The sequence below is a fragment of the Pollicipes pollicipes genome, unplaced genomic scaffold (assembly GCF_011947565.3).
Source record: "Pollicipes pollicipes isolate AB1234 unplaced genomic scaffold, Ppol_2.1 Scaffold_3087;HRSCAF=3621_pilon_pilon_pilon, whole genome shotgun sequence".
Taxonomy (NCBI): Eukaryota; Metazoa; Arthropoda; class Thecostraca; order Pollicipedomorpha; family Pollicipedidae; genus Pollicipes; species Pollicipes pollicipes.
The window spans coordinates 34,835,825-34,849,949 of NW_023596225.1; the positions used below are offsets into that span (position 1 = coordinate 34,835,825).

General features: G+C 45.2%; 1 protein-coding gene across 1 annotated transcript; it reads right to left on the reverse strand.

Annotated features, from left to right (window-relative positions):
• Window positions 1-448: 448 nt before the first annotated feature.
• On the reverse strand, window positions 449-7,640 carry LOC119089613 (U6 snRNA-associated Sm-like protein LSm1). The gene is made up of 4 exons (XM_037212389.1): window positions 7,552-7,640; window positions 5,867-5,928; window positions 4,523-4,707; window positions 449-1,148 (listed from the first exon to the last, which is right to left on the reverse strand). Exons 2-4 carry the CDS (start codon window positions 5,925-5,927, stop codon window positions 975-977), a joined length of 420 nt encoding a protein of 139 aa, XP_037068284.1. The 5' UTR covers window position 5,928; window positions 7,552-7,640; the 3' UTR covers window positions 449-974.
• Window positions 7,641-14,125: the final 6,485 nt, after the last annotated feature.

Here is a 14,125-nt window from a genome sequence, read left to right on the forward strand (position 1 = left end):
GCTGCAATTCAGACCAGAGTTTCATAATTGATAGTTCAGTGCTCTACTGAGGTGGCCGGGAAGGACACCAGGCGTGGGAAGCAACGTCACATGAGGACAGAACAATTACTACATCCGTAAACATATACCCAGTTTCAATCCTTCCGTAAAAAATGAAAACACAAGAGGATTGGAACAACGTAATGCCCGGTCAGGTGGGGTTGCATATCAAACTGGATAAGTTAAGGATTGTTTAAAGTGTCATCCGGGCCGGGTGTCCCGCCCAGCGCAGCCAGTGCACCGCCAGGGAAGAAGGTACGAAATGCTCAAAAGGGCCCGACGCAATTCATGCACGACACCATATGACATTTTGATATAAGCCGTAACACTTGTTTTCTACGTCCTTCATTTCCCTGGTTTTTTTCGTGGACATTCGCAGAAATGTTGAAGTCAGCATTGAAACTTCATGTACTGAAGAATTTTACTACATATATTCCGCTTGACCCCTGGGCATCAAGTTGAGCATTCTTTAACAACGATGGTGTAACTCATGAGGAAAATGTGATGCACAACATGCTGATGCGCCCATAAGTCAGAGAGAAACTGCAATCCAGTATATGCAAAAATAACCAAAATGGTAGCCCGAGCCAATCCTGTTTGATATCACAGCGTACAAGGCTACAAAACGCTCAAAGTACAGCTTATCCCTCACCACACACCGCGAACACATACCCTCAAGCGTGCATCTTTTCTCACACGACAAAAGAACACGGTCTTCCTGACAAAGCGCTCATAAATAACATAGCTTTCCGCCTGTCACCTATCACTGCCTCGCCGCGATCAGTGTCGCCACACTGAACTGTTCGCAGACACACCCGCGGGCAGCGCGCACGCCAACGTGCACGGTACCGAGAACCACAGACCGGCAGCGCGCGCACCAGGGACGTCCGACACCGCCTGCGGCCGCGGAGAGACAGAGCGCATCGCGCCGGGCCTCAGTACATGTCGTCAGGCCCCAGGTCAGCTGTGTACGTCAGGCCACGCTCCTTCATGGCCTTGGCACGCAGCTGCTCCTGCTGCTGGCGCGCCTCCTGCACCTGCCGCTGCGCCTCCAGGATCTCCTCCACCGTCACCTCCTGCAGGCCGACGCACGGCTCGCGCATCTCGTCCTGTCGGCGAGGCGCGGCCGGCCGTCAGCAGACGGACCACGCCCAGCACGCCCAGCACGCCCCGTTGCAGCTCAACAGACGGCGGCATGGAGAAACAACCGGAGTATTCACGCACCACGAACAAGCATTGAAAACAGCTGTAAATTCCTGTCATGTTGTTCGTGAAGGAAGAATTTGACCTTTTGCCTTTAGCGTATTGAATTTAAAAAGCCAACCATAAGACACGCGCCAGGATTTTGCAGGACATAAGGTTGGTCACAACCAAACATGGATTGTCCATTTTCTCCACATGTGCCACGGAACGATACGGTCCGACCTGACAACCATGAGCCATGAAGGGTCCAACTCCACAATCAGGCAACCTCCAACCTACAACTGGTCGAATACCTTCATGGAAATCGGGCTTGTGTGGCTCAGACCCGACCTGGTCCCAGCGCACGCGGAGTCCAGGGAAGGTCAGACCACACCCTCACGTTGGGTTATATGCACGTCAAGGCGAATGCCTTACCCTGCAGTCCACGTGGTTGTTTTGATCATCCGACATTGAGCAGTCTGCTTTTCAAAAATCGCGAGGTTGGGTTTGGTTAAACTGTTAAAAATTATCTTCCATAAATAACGTCCAAAGAAGGCGTATTTCTTTTGGCAAATACGTTTATTGCACTATGGAAATGTAAAGACAATATTTCAACCAGCTTGCTTGTACTGAACGGGAGCTTCCAGGATATTTCTACCCCTTCTTTAGCCTAGGTCAGGCAAAAGTATTAATGAAAACATATTCAGGCACGCATCAAGAAAACCCCAAAGTCACATTCAATTTAACATACCCATCCCTCTGAGGTAACGAAAGTAGAGCAGATGACCGTTAACTAAGAACACATGTGACGCACTCACAATTCGATACCAGTTCAATGCATTCCCTGTGAATGCTACCATGCCACATGGCAACTTACTGTCGCTACGCATACCTCTTAAACACGAGCAGGTATTCTACACTTCAGAATCGATTCAATAGCGACACATACGGCATATCTCAACAATGAAACCAGGTAACGCGCCTGTGGAACAGTTTGCCTACTCCGAAGCTTGCTATCACGCCCGTATTACACACTACCCCAAGCGCACTACTTGTTTCCTGTTCTCGTCCTCAAAATTCGTTATACGCCCGCTGTCGATAACCCCGGTTTTGTATTGATTCACCTAGTCCGACCCCAACGTTTGTGTGTTGACAAACTTTAAAATACAAACCGGGGGTGCCGATAGCGAATACATACCGGATTCTGAAATGCTATGACTGGAGCAGAAAAAAGTAGTCGGCTTTGGGCAATAAGCAATACGGAGGGCGATAGCGAGCTTCGAGTCAGGCAATTTGTTACACGCGTGCGTTATCTTTTTTCAATGTTGCGACATGCCCTTTGCGTCGCTATTGAATTGATTCCGAAATGCGGAATGACTTATGCTCATGTTTAGCACAAGAAGGTATGCAAGACATGTGCATTTGCACATATTATTAGCACACGTGCGCTGAGCACAGCGTATGCGCGGCGACAGTTTGTTGCCATGCGACATCAAAACATTCAGAGGAAATGCACTGGATTCGTATCTAATTATGGGTGCATTGCACGTGTTCGTTGTCGACGGCTCGCATTATCCATCCGCGGCTGAAATGTAAAATCGGTCATATTTTCTTTCGTCGCCTGAGATGGATGGGTATCTTAAACTGCATGTGAATTTGACCGTTATGAAAGTAATACATTTCATTTGTCTTACCTTTCCAACGTGTGTGTTCAGTAATGTTTGCAACACACTAATGTGTCAAAATCTTTGCGTCACAAATGCTACAAAAGCTTGAAAGACTCTGTTTAGACAAAAAGACATGCGAACGTGATGCTATTATCCTGCGAATTCAATGAAACGTTATAATATCGCTTGGATTTTTGCCCTATGGCGTTAACCACAGAGGCTCTTTCCGAGGCGCACTTTGGCTTTGGGAATGGGAGTTTATATGATCCATATGAGGCACTGGTTCAAACTTCAACCAATCAACTTGTCGGTGACAGGCCCTTGCCCGCTAAATCAATCACAAACGTTCCTTTATTCGCACTAGTAGACGCCCACGGTCGTTGTTATGGCGGTGGCCGCAACTGCAGGGAAGAAACGCAGTGCTGTTGCAAAACATTGGCAGCGTAATTTGGACTTGAAAATAATCAAAATTGATAACCTTATGTCTGGAGGGTGCCGCAGTGGCGCTACCCGGTGCTATATCAGACGCAACTGGTCCTGCGGTCTCATTAGCTTATGCTTTTGGAATATACCTCAAAGGTGGGACACTCTCATTAAAAACTTGCTGCTGCAAGTCATTAATCCATGAAACTGCACCGGCCACAGACAGCACACTTTTAACGCTGCATCATATTGATCAAGTAGTTTTTCTAATGGTCTAGGAAGGCAAAAGACAGTGAAAAGAAGCAAGAGATTCTTAGCGTTTGCATTTCCTGGATTACACCACATCTGAATTCGACCAGCTATCACATAACTGGTTGCTTTATGACGCACAAATCACGAAAGTCTAACGTGGAGACATCGCGTGATGCCCATTAGCTCAAATATCGGTCTTTGATCTGATCAGCAAAGCAACGCAATCAGCTCTTTCAATCCCACACAACTTAAAGCCCTTGGTCTTTCAGTTCGTCGTCCGACACCAACGTGTTTCTTCGCAAAGCCGCAAGCCCCTTGTCGCGCCTTGAAGTGCTAGTGCCATTCTGCGGTCAGTCACGTACGCATAACTTCATCAGCTAGGGCATGAATGTAAAACGGAAACCGTGTTTGAACTTCATCGTTCCTGAGTAGGTCCGTTGTTTTGTCCGCCAGCTGGCCGCTTATCGATGAATAAGCTGGCTTTGGTTATGAGCGCCGGGTACAGCCAATTGAGAACATGTGCATGTATTAATGCACGCGAGGGACCACACCCACCCTGGCGTCACGCGCACAGGGCGAGACACGAATTACAATGAAATGGCCTGCCGTGCCACAGTGATACATGGCAATGCGGAAAACTGGTAAAAATGAAGTTGTTGGTAAAGTGAGGTTAGCTAGGTTTTTCACCTACATGTCTTATCGTAAGCATTCCAAAATCCCCAATGGTTCAACTGTGGCAAGCAGGCGCAAGCAAAGTAGGGCGACAATATTTTCTGTTTCGCCTTATGTACATGTTGATGCCTTTTTGAAATCTGGGTATCACAATTTCATCCTTTTTCGTTTCAACAAAATCGCACCAAACTAGCAGCTCCTATTACCGGCAGTGCTGCGGAACTTCATTACAAGCGTAATTATTATTTTCCATTATAGACCGAAGCCGCCGACACACAGAAACTTACGATCAGGCCGACAACCACGACATTTTCGCCGCGGACTACGAAAATGCCGCGGTAGATGTCGCCGAATTGCTTGCCGACGTGGATGCGCTCGGTGGTCTTGTCTAGCACGAGGTTGGCGAACTGATCGACGCTGCGGAGGATCCCGATCAGCGTCCGGCCGTCGCGCAGCAGCACCATCACCTTCCCTGCGGCCACGGGCAGTGGTGACACTGGGCTGTCCAGACTAGGCGTATCGTTGTAACCGACTATTGGAAAGTGAAGCCAGCCATTCACAAGGCAGGTATTTCACAGTACTGTCACAACTACACTCACTAAACAAGTTGTATGTTGAAGTCACATGGCCATAAGGTTGGTATAACAAATCACGCACCAGCCACGGACATTTTCACTAGATTATACAACTTCGTTTCTGATTAGCAGTATCTCACAGTGAGCAGAGCACAACACACACAATGGTGTGCTGTCACATGTGCAAAAGACATTTGCTGACAAGCCTATTGAGCCAACAATATGATGGGACCATTGATGGTGGATACTTAAGACAGACAATACAAATTCTGCAAGTACAGAATGTCAAACACAATGCAGAAAAGAAATACAAATGAAGAACAGTGAGGTAAAATTGAGAACTGCTTTTAATTTGACCTGATTCACACCATGATACATCTACCCAATGGCTTGTAAAACTATTAGCCACAAAGTAGAGTGGACACAGGGGATCACAATTGTGCCTGACTCTGGGTGCAGTTGGAAGAATGACAAGTGTTGAGTCAGGATGGAATGGACTTCCTTGAATTCTCTTGTGATGTGTAGCCAGAGTCAGCAGAGTCTTCAGTGAGTTAAGCCAAAAGGACATGCAAGCAAAATAATATTGCCACATTCTAACATGTTGAACATAAACATCACATTAAGCACATTAAAACACCTTAAAATTATTCAAACATCTTGATCAAACACATTAAACATTACAGACATACACTGTTGCATTAATGTTGAAATTCATGTCCCAAGTGGGGCTTCAAAACAGTTAGAGAGGAGGTTTTCTCCTATGCTCCTGCCAACCAAATCAATTCCACATGACATGAGAGTATGAATGCCTAAATGACATTGAAGTCAGAATAAGTCAACTGCAAAATGCTTTTTTAAAAGTTGGGTTCAGTCTGAATCAACCCCAAGTGTTTTGAGCATCAAGCTTTGTGCTTTACCAAAGTTGTGATGCAATGGAACCAGATATCTGCTTGCATATAGACATGCGTCTCACTCATGCAGACATTTGCCCTTTACCAACATATAGATTAATCATTTGGTCTTGTCTAAAGCATGATTCAGTCAAAATATACTTACTGTCCAGCTCATCCAAAAGAGTGGCATGACCAAACAAAATGTCATCTGTTCTCGATGACATCCTGAAATATGAAAGACAATGTTAGGAAAGACAAATGCACATGGTTCTTTCTGCTCTTGTTGATTCTCCCTTCTTGTCAGTTATCTCCATGGTCTAGTGGAAAGATGCTCTCCCATGGTCTAGAGTGGAAAGAACTCATTTCCTGGCACTGGCACTGGGTATAAGCCACAGAACAGGTGCATGGTTCAGTCTGACTGAAATGGAAAGGTCAGCTGGCAACTGGCCAACATGGGTTAGCCTAGATCCGGGCAGCTTTCTGTGGCATTGTGAAGCATGTAAAACAATTTGCATTTCCACCTGGTTAAAGCAAACAGAAGCAAACTTATGTGCTGAACTGGTACCCATGGTTTATGTGGTGGGTTCAGGGTTCACATAACAAGGTATGCTTGAAAAGTATTATGAAGCCAAGGCTGCCCATACAAACTTTTTTGAACAAATACTTTTCTTAAAATGCTAGAAATGTTTCTGGGCCTGTGAACATACACCAGAGGGAAATAACCTTAAGAGCAATGGTACAAAATACAATGAAAAATCTTAAAGCAAAACAAGGTTCTGTAGCTAGCTCTGGTTCTGTTCCAAAGGTCAGCATGGTTCTGTAGCACATCATCACATCATCTGGACACACATCTTTTTAATGTTGTTTGTCCCCATCTTCTTAACTAAGTCTTCCTAACTATCCTTCATGAGAGAAAAAACAGGCCAGGTGGGTTTAGATTTATAACTGTAAGAAAAGACAGCACAAGAACTTGGACAGGTCTGGCATTTATTGGGCAGGCACTGGGCTTAAGTTTTGGCATTAACACAAAAATGGCAAACCAGCATACCATATTTGTGTAGGTATCCACAAAGTATTCTAGTGCCATTATACATAAATATATATACTTATATGTATACATTTGTGTATATGTATTAACACCAACATTTTTGGGAATCAAGAGTTGCTGTTAATCATCTTTCCTTTTAAAATTCCATGAAACAAACAAAATGGTGAAGTAAGCACCATTCAGAGATGAACAATCCATGGGGCAGAAACAGTATACCCAAGATCATTGCTGCAAAATGACCTGTTATGCCCAACACATCAAGCATAGCAGTAACATCTCCACACAATTCTGAGTGCATGCACACTGAAATTCCAAGTGTTCAAAGTTTGACCCATAGTCAATGCCAACTTTGGTGCATACAAAGTGAATGTTTCAAGTAATAATGATATTACTAAGTTGATTTCAGGGGAACATGCTACACAAACTTCTTTGTAAAAATGTTGCACATTGAGCGCAATCTGGTTCTGGCTGAGTTTAGGCCATGTAAGCATGAGGTTCAGCATACAGATGTTCCAGAGGCATCCTCCACATTGGAACAACTTTTGGCAAACTGTATCCAGATTAGGACTTTGAGCCTAAAGAAACAACTTGATCAATATCTGAACCCCCAGTGTATATTGATATTTAATCATTCTAACTTCAGGTTTTATATTTCACGCGAGTGCCAATTTCTATACTAGTCTTATCATCAGGGTAGAAGGCACCGGGAAAGCATCGACCCTAGTACAACCCTTCAGGTACATCACCACTTGAATATTTGTTTCATTTGAAAACCACAAAAATCACAGCTACTGACTCACGCAGTATTGGTAGTTGAAAGCTATGTCATAAGGAATTACACCGCAACGAGCTGTGCACCACCGCATGTATTTGACGGAGCCGTTGCACCCGATGGCGACCAGATACGAAGGTCCCGTGCCGTTAAAGCAGTTTTTCGGAGACCGTGCGTGCTATATGTCATAGCTGCGTAGCTTTCCGTCTGGTTTACAAGTCCCATATTTTAACAACACGTCCTCAAGAATATTTAGTACGAATGCGTACTAAGAGAAGAATGGTATTTAGTACCGATGCGTACTCAAACCTGCGGAGAAACGTACACAAGGACACCAAACAGCAAAGTCCGGTCACCCCTGCGAAGGAGTCAGTGGGCAGTATTACCCCGAAGCCCGGTAATACTGCCCACTGACCACCAGCTGACCGATCGTGCCGCGCCCTAAAAGCAACTCGCATTCAAATAGAAAGTGGTATCCCGAACTGCAGAAGATTTTCCACTCCCATCGAAGGAAAAGAAATTCACAAGGTTCGCCTCAAAAAACGTCGGTTACGCCCAAAGGCGTAGAAACGTTTCAGAATGTTGGGGAGGGGGGAAACTCAGGGCGTGCTTCAGAAGCTTTCCTGGAAAGCGAGCCCGATGGCCGGGGGCGGGGGCAATAGAGATGGAGGTTGCTATCGCTTTTTATTTAAATGTCATGGCTACTATGTTGATATGTATCTAGAGTTGCTTTTCAGTAATGCACAATCCTGCCCACTCAGCTCATCTATGTCATTCGACAAATAAGTCTGCCCAGCCTCCCAGGATTATTCGTTCATTTTAACATTGTCTTTCCTGGGGAGGTAAAAATCCACCAGCTGGTAGGCATTTTTGATCATTGAAGAGGCATCTACCTCCACAGGTTAGATGCCAAAATAAGGCCTGAGCATAGGCTGGTGAGAATGTTGAAAGTGAATCGAGCGTTCATGACTCCTCGATTCACAGTGCGACAGATTTTACATACGCCTTTACTTCGCTGGCTGCTTTTGAAGAGATATCTCGTCAAAAGCAGATGCTGCTGAGAACTGCGGCTGCTCTGCTCTGAAACGCTGCTTGAGCACTGCTCCTGGTCGCCCGAAAACAGTATATCTGCCAGCAAGATGTCCCAGCAATCAGACGCTTACGTCAAAGACAACTGGTGCTGCTCCAGAATCGTCATGGTTGGGAAAGTCATGGGTATCATACCATATGGGTTTGTGATGTTCAGCTCGTACTTCACGTACAATTCTGCCAAAATTTACAGCGAGGATTTGCTTACCACAATTATTTGTCATTCCACAAAATGAACATGGCGAGAACAAACCCACTCTATCTATTTCATTTCTCTAAACACCTTCCAGGATAAATATTAGCAAACCAAGTTTTGGAATCGTGACAAAGAAAAAAGCGTTAGAATTCTCTTTGAAGGTGGGCTGACAGTGTTTTCCCGGAGTCGGCTGTTTTTTTAGAAATCTAATTAGGACATTTTAACAAGTGCACCTATTAATGACTGGCGACTGCTTTTGTTGCCACCAGCCACAGACCATCCTTTGTAGGGGCAAGGAGGAATTGACTAAAACGACCCAAACTCATCCTGTAATGAATAAGTGTATTGGAAAGCAGCCGCTCTAAAACAAAATGATCTATCGAGACAATATCGTATTCCCATATAGACAGCTAACAGCTACTACGCTCCAGTCTCTCTAATAATGACTGATAACCGTGTCAGCATCATCCTGGGAAAATCAAATACAACACACCATTTCTGTCTCATAAGATATAGACGTTTCGCATGATTGCCCTCAGATATGATGCCATGAATGAATGAGTTTTATGCCGTTATTGTGACCGCAGGAAGACGTAACTCAAGTCGGCTTTCATACAAGTACTCCATGCAAGTGCCTTCTTGTTAAGTCTTTTCCATGCATGTACTCCGAAGGGTGCATGTTTAACGCACTTCTGCACTGCTATTCGACACATATGCCCTCATTATTTCAACCTCAGTAAATAACTTAACAAAAGATCAGTTCTTTCAGCATCGAATCGGTGTACATGAATAATCACTCACACTCAGATTTGGCACCATGAAGACTTTTATGTCTTTGTGACCTTTTTTATGTCTTTGTGACCTTTTTTTGTCTTTGTGTTTATGTTATTGTGACCGCAGGAAGACATAACTCAAGTCGGCTTTCATGCAAGCACTCCATGTAAGTGCCTTCTTGCTAAGTTTGTTCCATACATGTACTCCGAGGCAGTGCATGTGTAGTGCGCTTCTGCACTGCTTCCGAGGGCAGTAATCTGAGGTACTGAATACCCCCATTTTCAGCGGCCATCCTGCGCAACACACCGCGCTACGGGGTCTTCCGCAACAAAACGGGAAAGGTGCCAGGAAAATGGTTTCGGCGGGAGAGACTGTGACGACGGCAGGAAACATCGCGCTGAGAACGACGGCAACGGCAACACCTAACATCTGTTGAATGGTTTAGTGGTTGCCGCATCGGGCATGATAACAGGGAAGTGTATGGTCTGCGCAAGGGTGCTGTTGCCGAGGCAATTTCGGTCAAAAACATGGTGAACAAACGTTGGCCTGGTTTATTATCGATGACATGAAGCAGTCTGTCTGAAATTACGGCGGTCGATCAATCAGATGGAATATGAAATGGCAGCCGATCGGTGAAGCCCAACTGGGGCCCATCTGGGGTGGTTAAAAAGGCTCCATCTGGGATAGCTATATGGGTCCCATCTGGGCTGGCCACATGGGTCCCGGCTGGACTGGCCCGTATGGGTTCCAAATGAGTTACCCAGGTGAGTCCCAACTGGGCGGCCCAGGTGGGTCGCATCTGGGCTGCCTAGGCGGGTCCCATGTGTGTCCCAGCTAAGCTCTACAAGGGCCCACATGGGCTTCAAAGTGGGACCCAGTTGGTTCCCCATGACATGCCCGCATGGGCCCGAGGTAGCAAGACTAGGTGGGCCCTATTCGGTTGCCCATCTCGGACCCACATGGTTCCCGGTTGTAAACGTTGGATGGGCCCCATGTGTGCCCTAGTTAGGCCAAACATGAGCCCAACAAGAGTCACCTATGAACCCAGGTGTTTGCCCATGACATGCCCACATGTGACCAAAGTGGTCAGGCCAGGTGGGCCCCATATGACTGTCCAACTGGGACCCATATGGGTAACAACTGGACATGCTGGCTGGGATAAGACTTGTCGTCGCATTTTAGGCGGTGAAAAATTCAGACACTTGAAACTGTCAAAAATGCGACACAAGTTATAAAATTGAAGATTCTCTTTTATAACCCAGCCAAAGAATGAAGGGCGTTCTATCATGTATTCCCTATCTGGGCTTTGCTCCCGTCCGCCGTCGACGGCCGCTGCCCTGACCGGGCTGCCTCCCGCATGGCTGGCTGCGAACTGATCGCATGGCTGCTTCGTTGCATATTTCTGAATCAGCGTTACTGCTAATTGGTGTGTGAGACATATGTTGGACACCTGCCACAGTACGAATTATATTCCCTTACACTACACCACCGTGGCAAAAAAGCCTCCGGGAAGCTGCCTGCATTAAGTATGAATTGGTTCAACAGATATTCAGTTGCCCATCACTCAACATAGCCGACTTGATTTGCTTTTGTCTGTAGGTAGAGGCGCAGCCAGATACTTGTCATAGGGGAACACATGGTTGACAAAAGCCCATATTATGGTGAACCCTGCCTCACTAAAACACGGACACAGGGTACTTGTTAACAAGGGGTGCGGTTTTCTTCGTTTTATTGTATTTTTACTTTGTAACTGGAACAGAAACCAGAAGCTATCGTTCAATTTCGTTTGTATTTTGAAGTCGGTAAACTGCAGAATCAGACGTTGAACGTTCGCATGGAATAAATCACCGGGGCCTTTAATTTATAGTGTTTTGGTGGACTCTTTCCAAACCGATAAAATTTGTCTGTATGTTTTATCTGGGTTCTACAGATATTAAGGACATAGCGAAGGTACATTGCAGATCGATATATGTGATCGAAATTTGAAGATGAAAATTTGATTGTAGATTGAGTGGTCAATAATGTGTATGAACGTGGCCAAGCCATGTTTGCCTAGAAACGATCAACATTCAGTCAGGATCGTTTAATGATACGATCTACGTAGCGTGTATTTTAACCTGCGCGCCCGCAAATCTTAGTAACAAAAACCTCAACACCAAGCGTTGAGTTTCCATAGCGCGCGGATCGCTGGCCAAGCGCCCAACTTTTAGCCGTGGGCCACTGGTGGACGAAATGGTGACACTTCTGAAGCAATTACCTTTAAAAACAAGCACAATCGGTTTGTTACTTATAACAGTGGCGTAGTTTTGAGCATGCGCACTCGCAAATTATAGTAACAAAAACCTTGACGCCAGGCGTTGCAGTCTTCACAGGCCGCGCCACGCCAGCTTAGCAGGTAATGCTGAACTGTGGTCAACGGACGGATGAATATGATGACGCTTTAAAAAAAAGTACCTTTACACGCTTCAGGACATCAAATCTTATATTAAGACCCAGTGGCACTGGAATCTAGCGGTGAAACTGGAAGAGTAAAGGAAGAATCTCTATTCTTCATGTTTTTTTTTTTTAACTATTAATCTGTTCAGAAGAAAGGTTAACACGGCGCACGCCGTCTGGTGGCAAACGCATGTTCAAGCCTTTTGATGTGATTTGTTCTTCTAATATAGTCTGCAAATATAACTTTCTTACCCATTTCGACTCTCTTCATCCAACATAATAGGACTTCCACTTTATTCAACAATATTAAGACCCATTGTTTGCTTCCAGGCAAGGGGCCCCCTGATCAGAACACCAGGGACACATTACCATTTCCGGTCAGGGGCTCAAGGGCCACTTCGTCCCATCGCGAAGTGTCTTCTGGCTGTCATTCTGGTGACACTGGGTGGGATCCCCTGGTCGATCTGGAGGCCCGTAGAAGGGGTTACAGGACATAAAGTGAAAAACAAAAAGTTTAAGGCCAAAAGTCAAATGACAAAAAGATAAGTGACAAAAGTCAAGCAGTATAAAGGTATAATACAAAAAGGGCAAAAATCGAAAAAAGTCAAAAGCAGAAAAAACAAATGAAAAGTCAAAAGGATAACGTCAAATGCAAAATCCAAACAGCCAGAACGTCAAAAACAATAAAAGCCAAAACGATAAAAGTCAAAAGGGAAGAAGCCAAAGGAGGAAATAGTCAAACGGATGCAAGCTGAAAACGATAGAAGTCAAGCTGATGTAAGCTAAAAACGGCAAAAGTAAAAAGCAAAAAAGTCAAGTACAAAAAATAAAAAAGGCTGAAAGTAAAATGGACAACGACAAACCAGGCCATGAATATCACTTCCATAATTTTAACAGGGCCTCAAAGCACACCGACGGCCACTGGTCAGGCGTCCGCGGGAGGGGCTAAGCTGGGGGGGGGGGGGGGGGGGGGGAAGAAATGAAGGGACCCTTCCGCTCACCCAGTTGGAAAATATCATTCATTGGCTTCGTAACTCCACAAAAGGGGCATAAGCCGGGTCCAAGCTTTGGATCGAAAAAGAACCCCCTCGCATGATGAAAGCGCAGGGATGTAGTTTCCCAAAATGGTTGGGGGGGGAGGCTGAACAGTGAAAAATGCCCCGACCTACCTCAAAATGTGTCAACAAATAGGTTTTTCCCCAGATTTGACACACTTTCTTCCCAAAGTTTGGGGAATGAAGCCCAAAGAGGGGAGGGGGCTGAAGCCCCCTCTCCCAAATGAATAGGAAACCACACTGCTGGGTAAGTGTTTTAACTGACGGTGGTTTTTTGCGATGAGATGTCTTGTTGTAACTGAATAGAAAACTACACCCCCCACTAAGGACATTAAATCACAATTATTTTTCGCGACATAATTTTTTAAATCTTATCTGCCTTAGATCCCTTCAACCACAACAAACCGCGGCCATGAAAGGACATTCCTGCGACGAGTGGTTCCACGGATTTTGAGCTGTGGAAAACTTTTTTAGGTGGTTTCGGACACTGTAGACAAAATGGAGCCTCCTCGCAGAAAATAACTCTGGGTGAGGCTATCTAATGATTCTCTTGAGCTTAGGCGAGACGAAGTCAAGATAATTCGCAACATAACTTCAACGCTCTTTTCTATTCCAACTCCTCAGAATAGTACCGCACCTTTCAAATTTGGACAAAGTGTATGTCACGTTTCTCGATCATCGCGGGTTTTGAGAAGGCATAGATAACTCCAGTTGTTAGCTTACTAAGAGTAGTGACAAAAAATATTAAGTACCTACTAAAATTTGAAAACGGACTCTGTTGCTTGTAAGTCGCCTTTTTGTGATTGAACAGGCTGATGTCGTAAAAAAACAATTGTTCCTGTTAAATGTGTTTGGATGGTTTTATCAAGCCGTCCGATAAAACGATGAAGTTTTAAGAATTGTATGGGCAGATGTTGAGACTACATTGGCAACTTGATTTCCCATGGGCTCTGTGAGTAGACACATTTAGTGAAGAAGCCTCAGTGAAGTTTACGACGTGTTGCAGAGAGGGTCAGAAACACGAATTTGGATGTACTAGGTCAATTATGGGG

Excerpts from the sequence above, each read along its gene's own strand:
- LOC119089613 (XM_037212389.1), bottom strand. The coding sequence starts at position 5,927 with ATGTCATCGAGAACAGATGACATTTTGTTTGGTCATGCCACTCTTTTG. Across the intron at positions 4,708-5,866 it reads TCTTTTGGATGAGCTGGACA|GGAAGGTGATGGTGCTGCTG; the intron begins GTAAGTATATTT and ends CCGTGGCCGCAG. Across the intron at positions 1,149-4,522 it reads TCGTGGTTGTCGGCCTGATC|GACGAGATGCGCGAGCCGTG; the intron begins GTAAGTTTCTGT and ends CCTCGCCGACAG.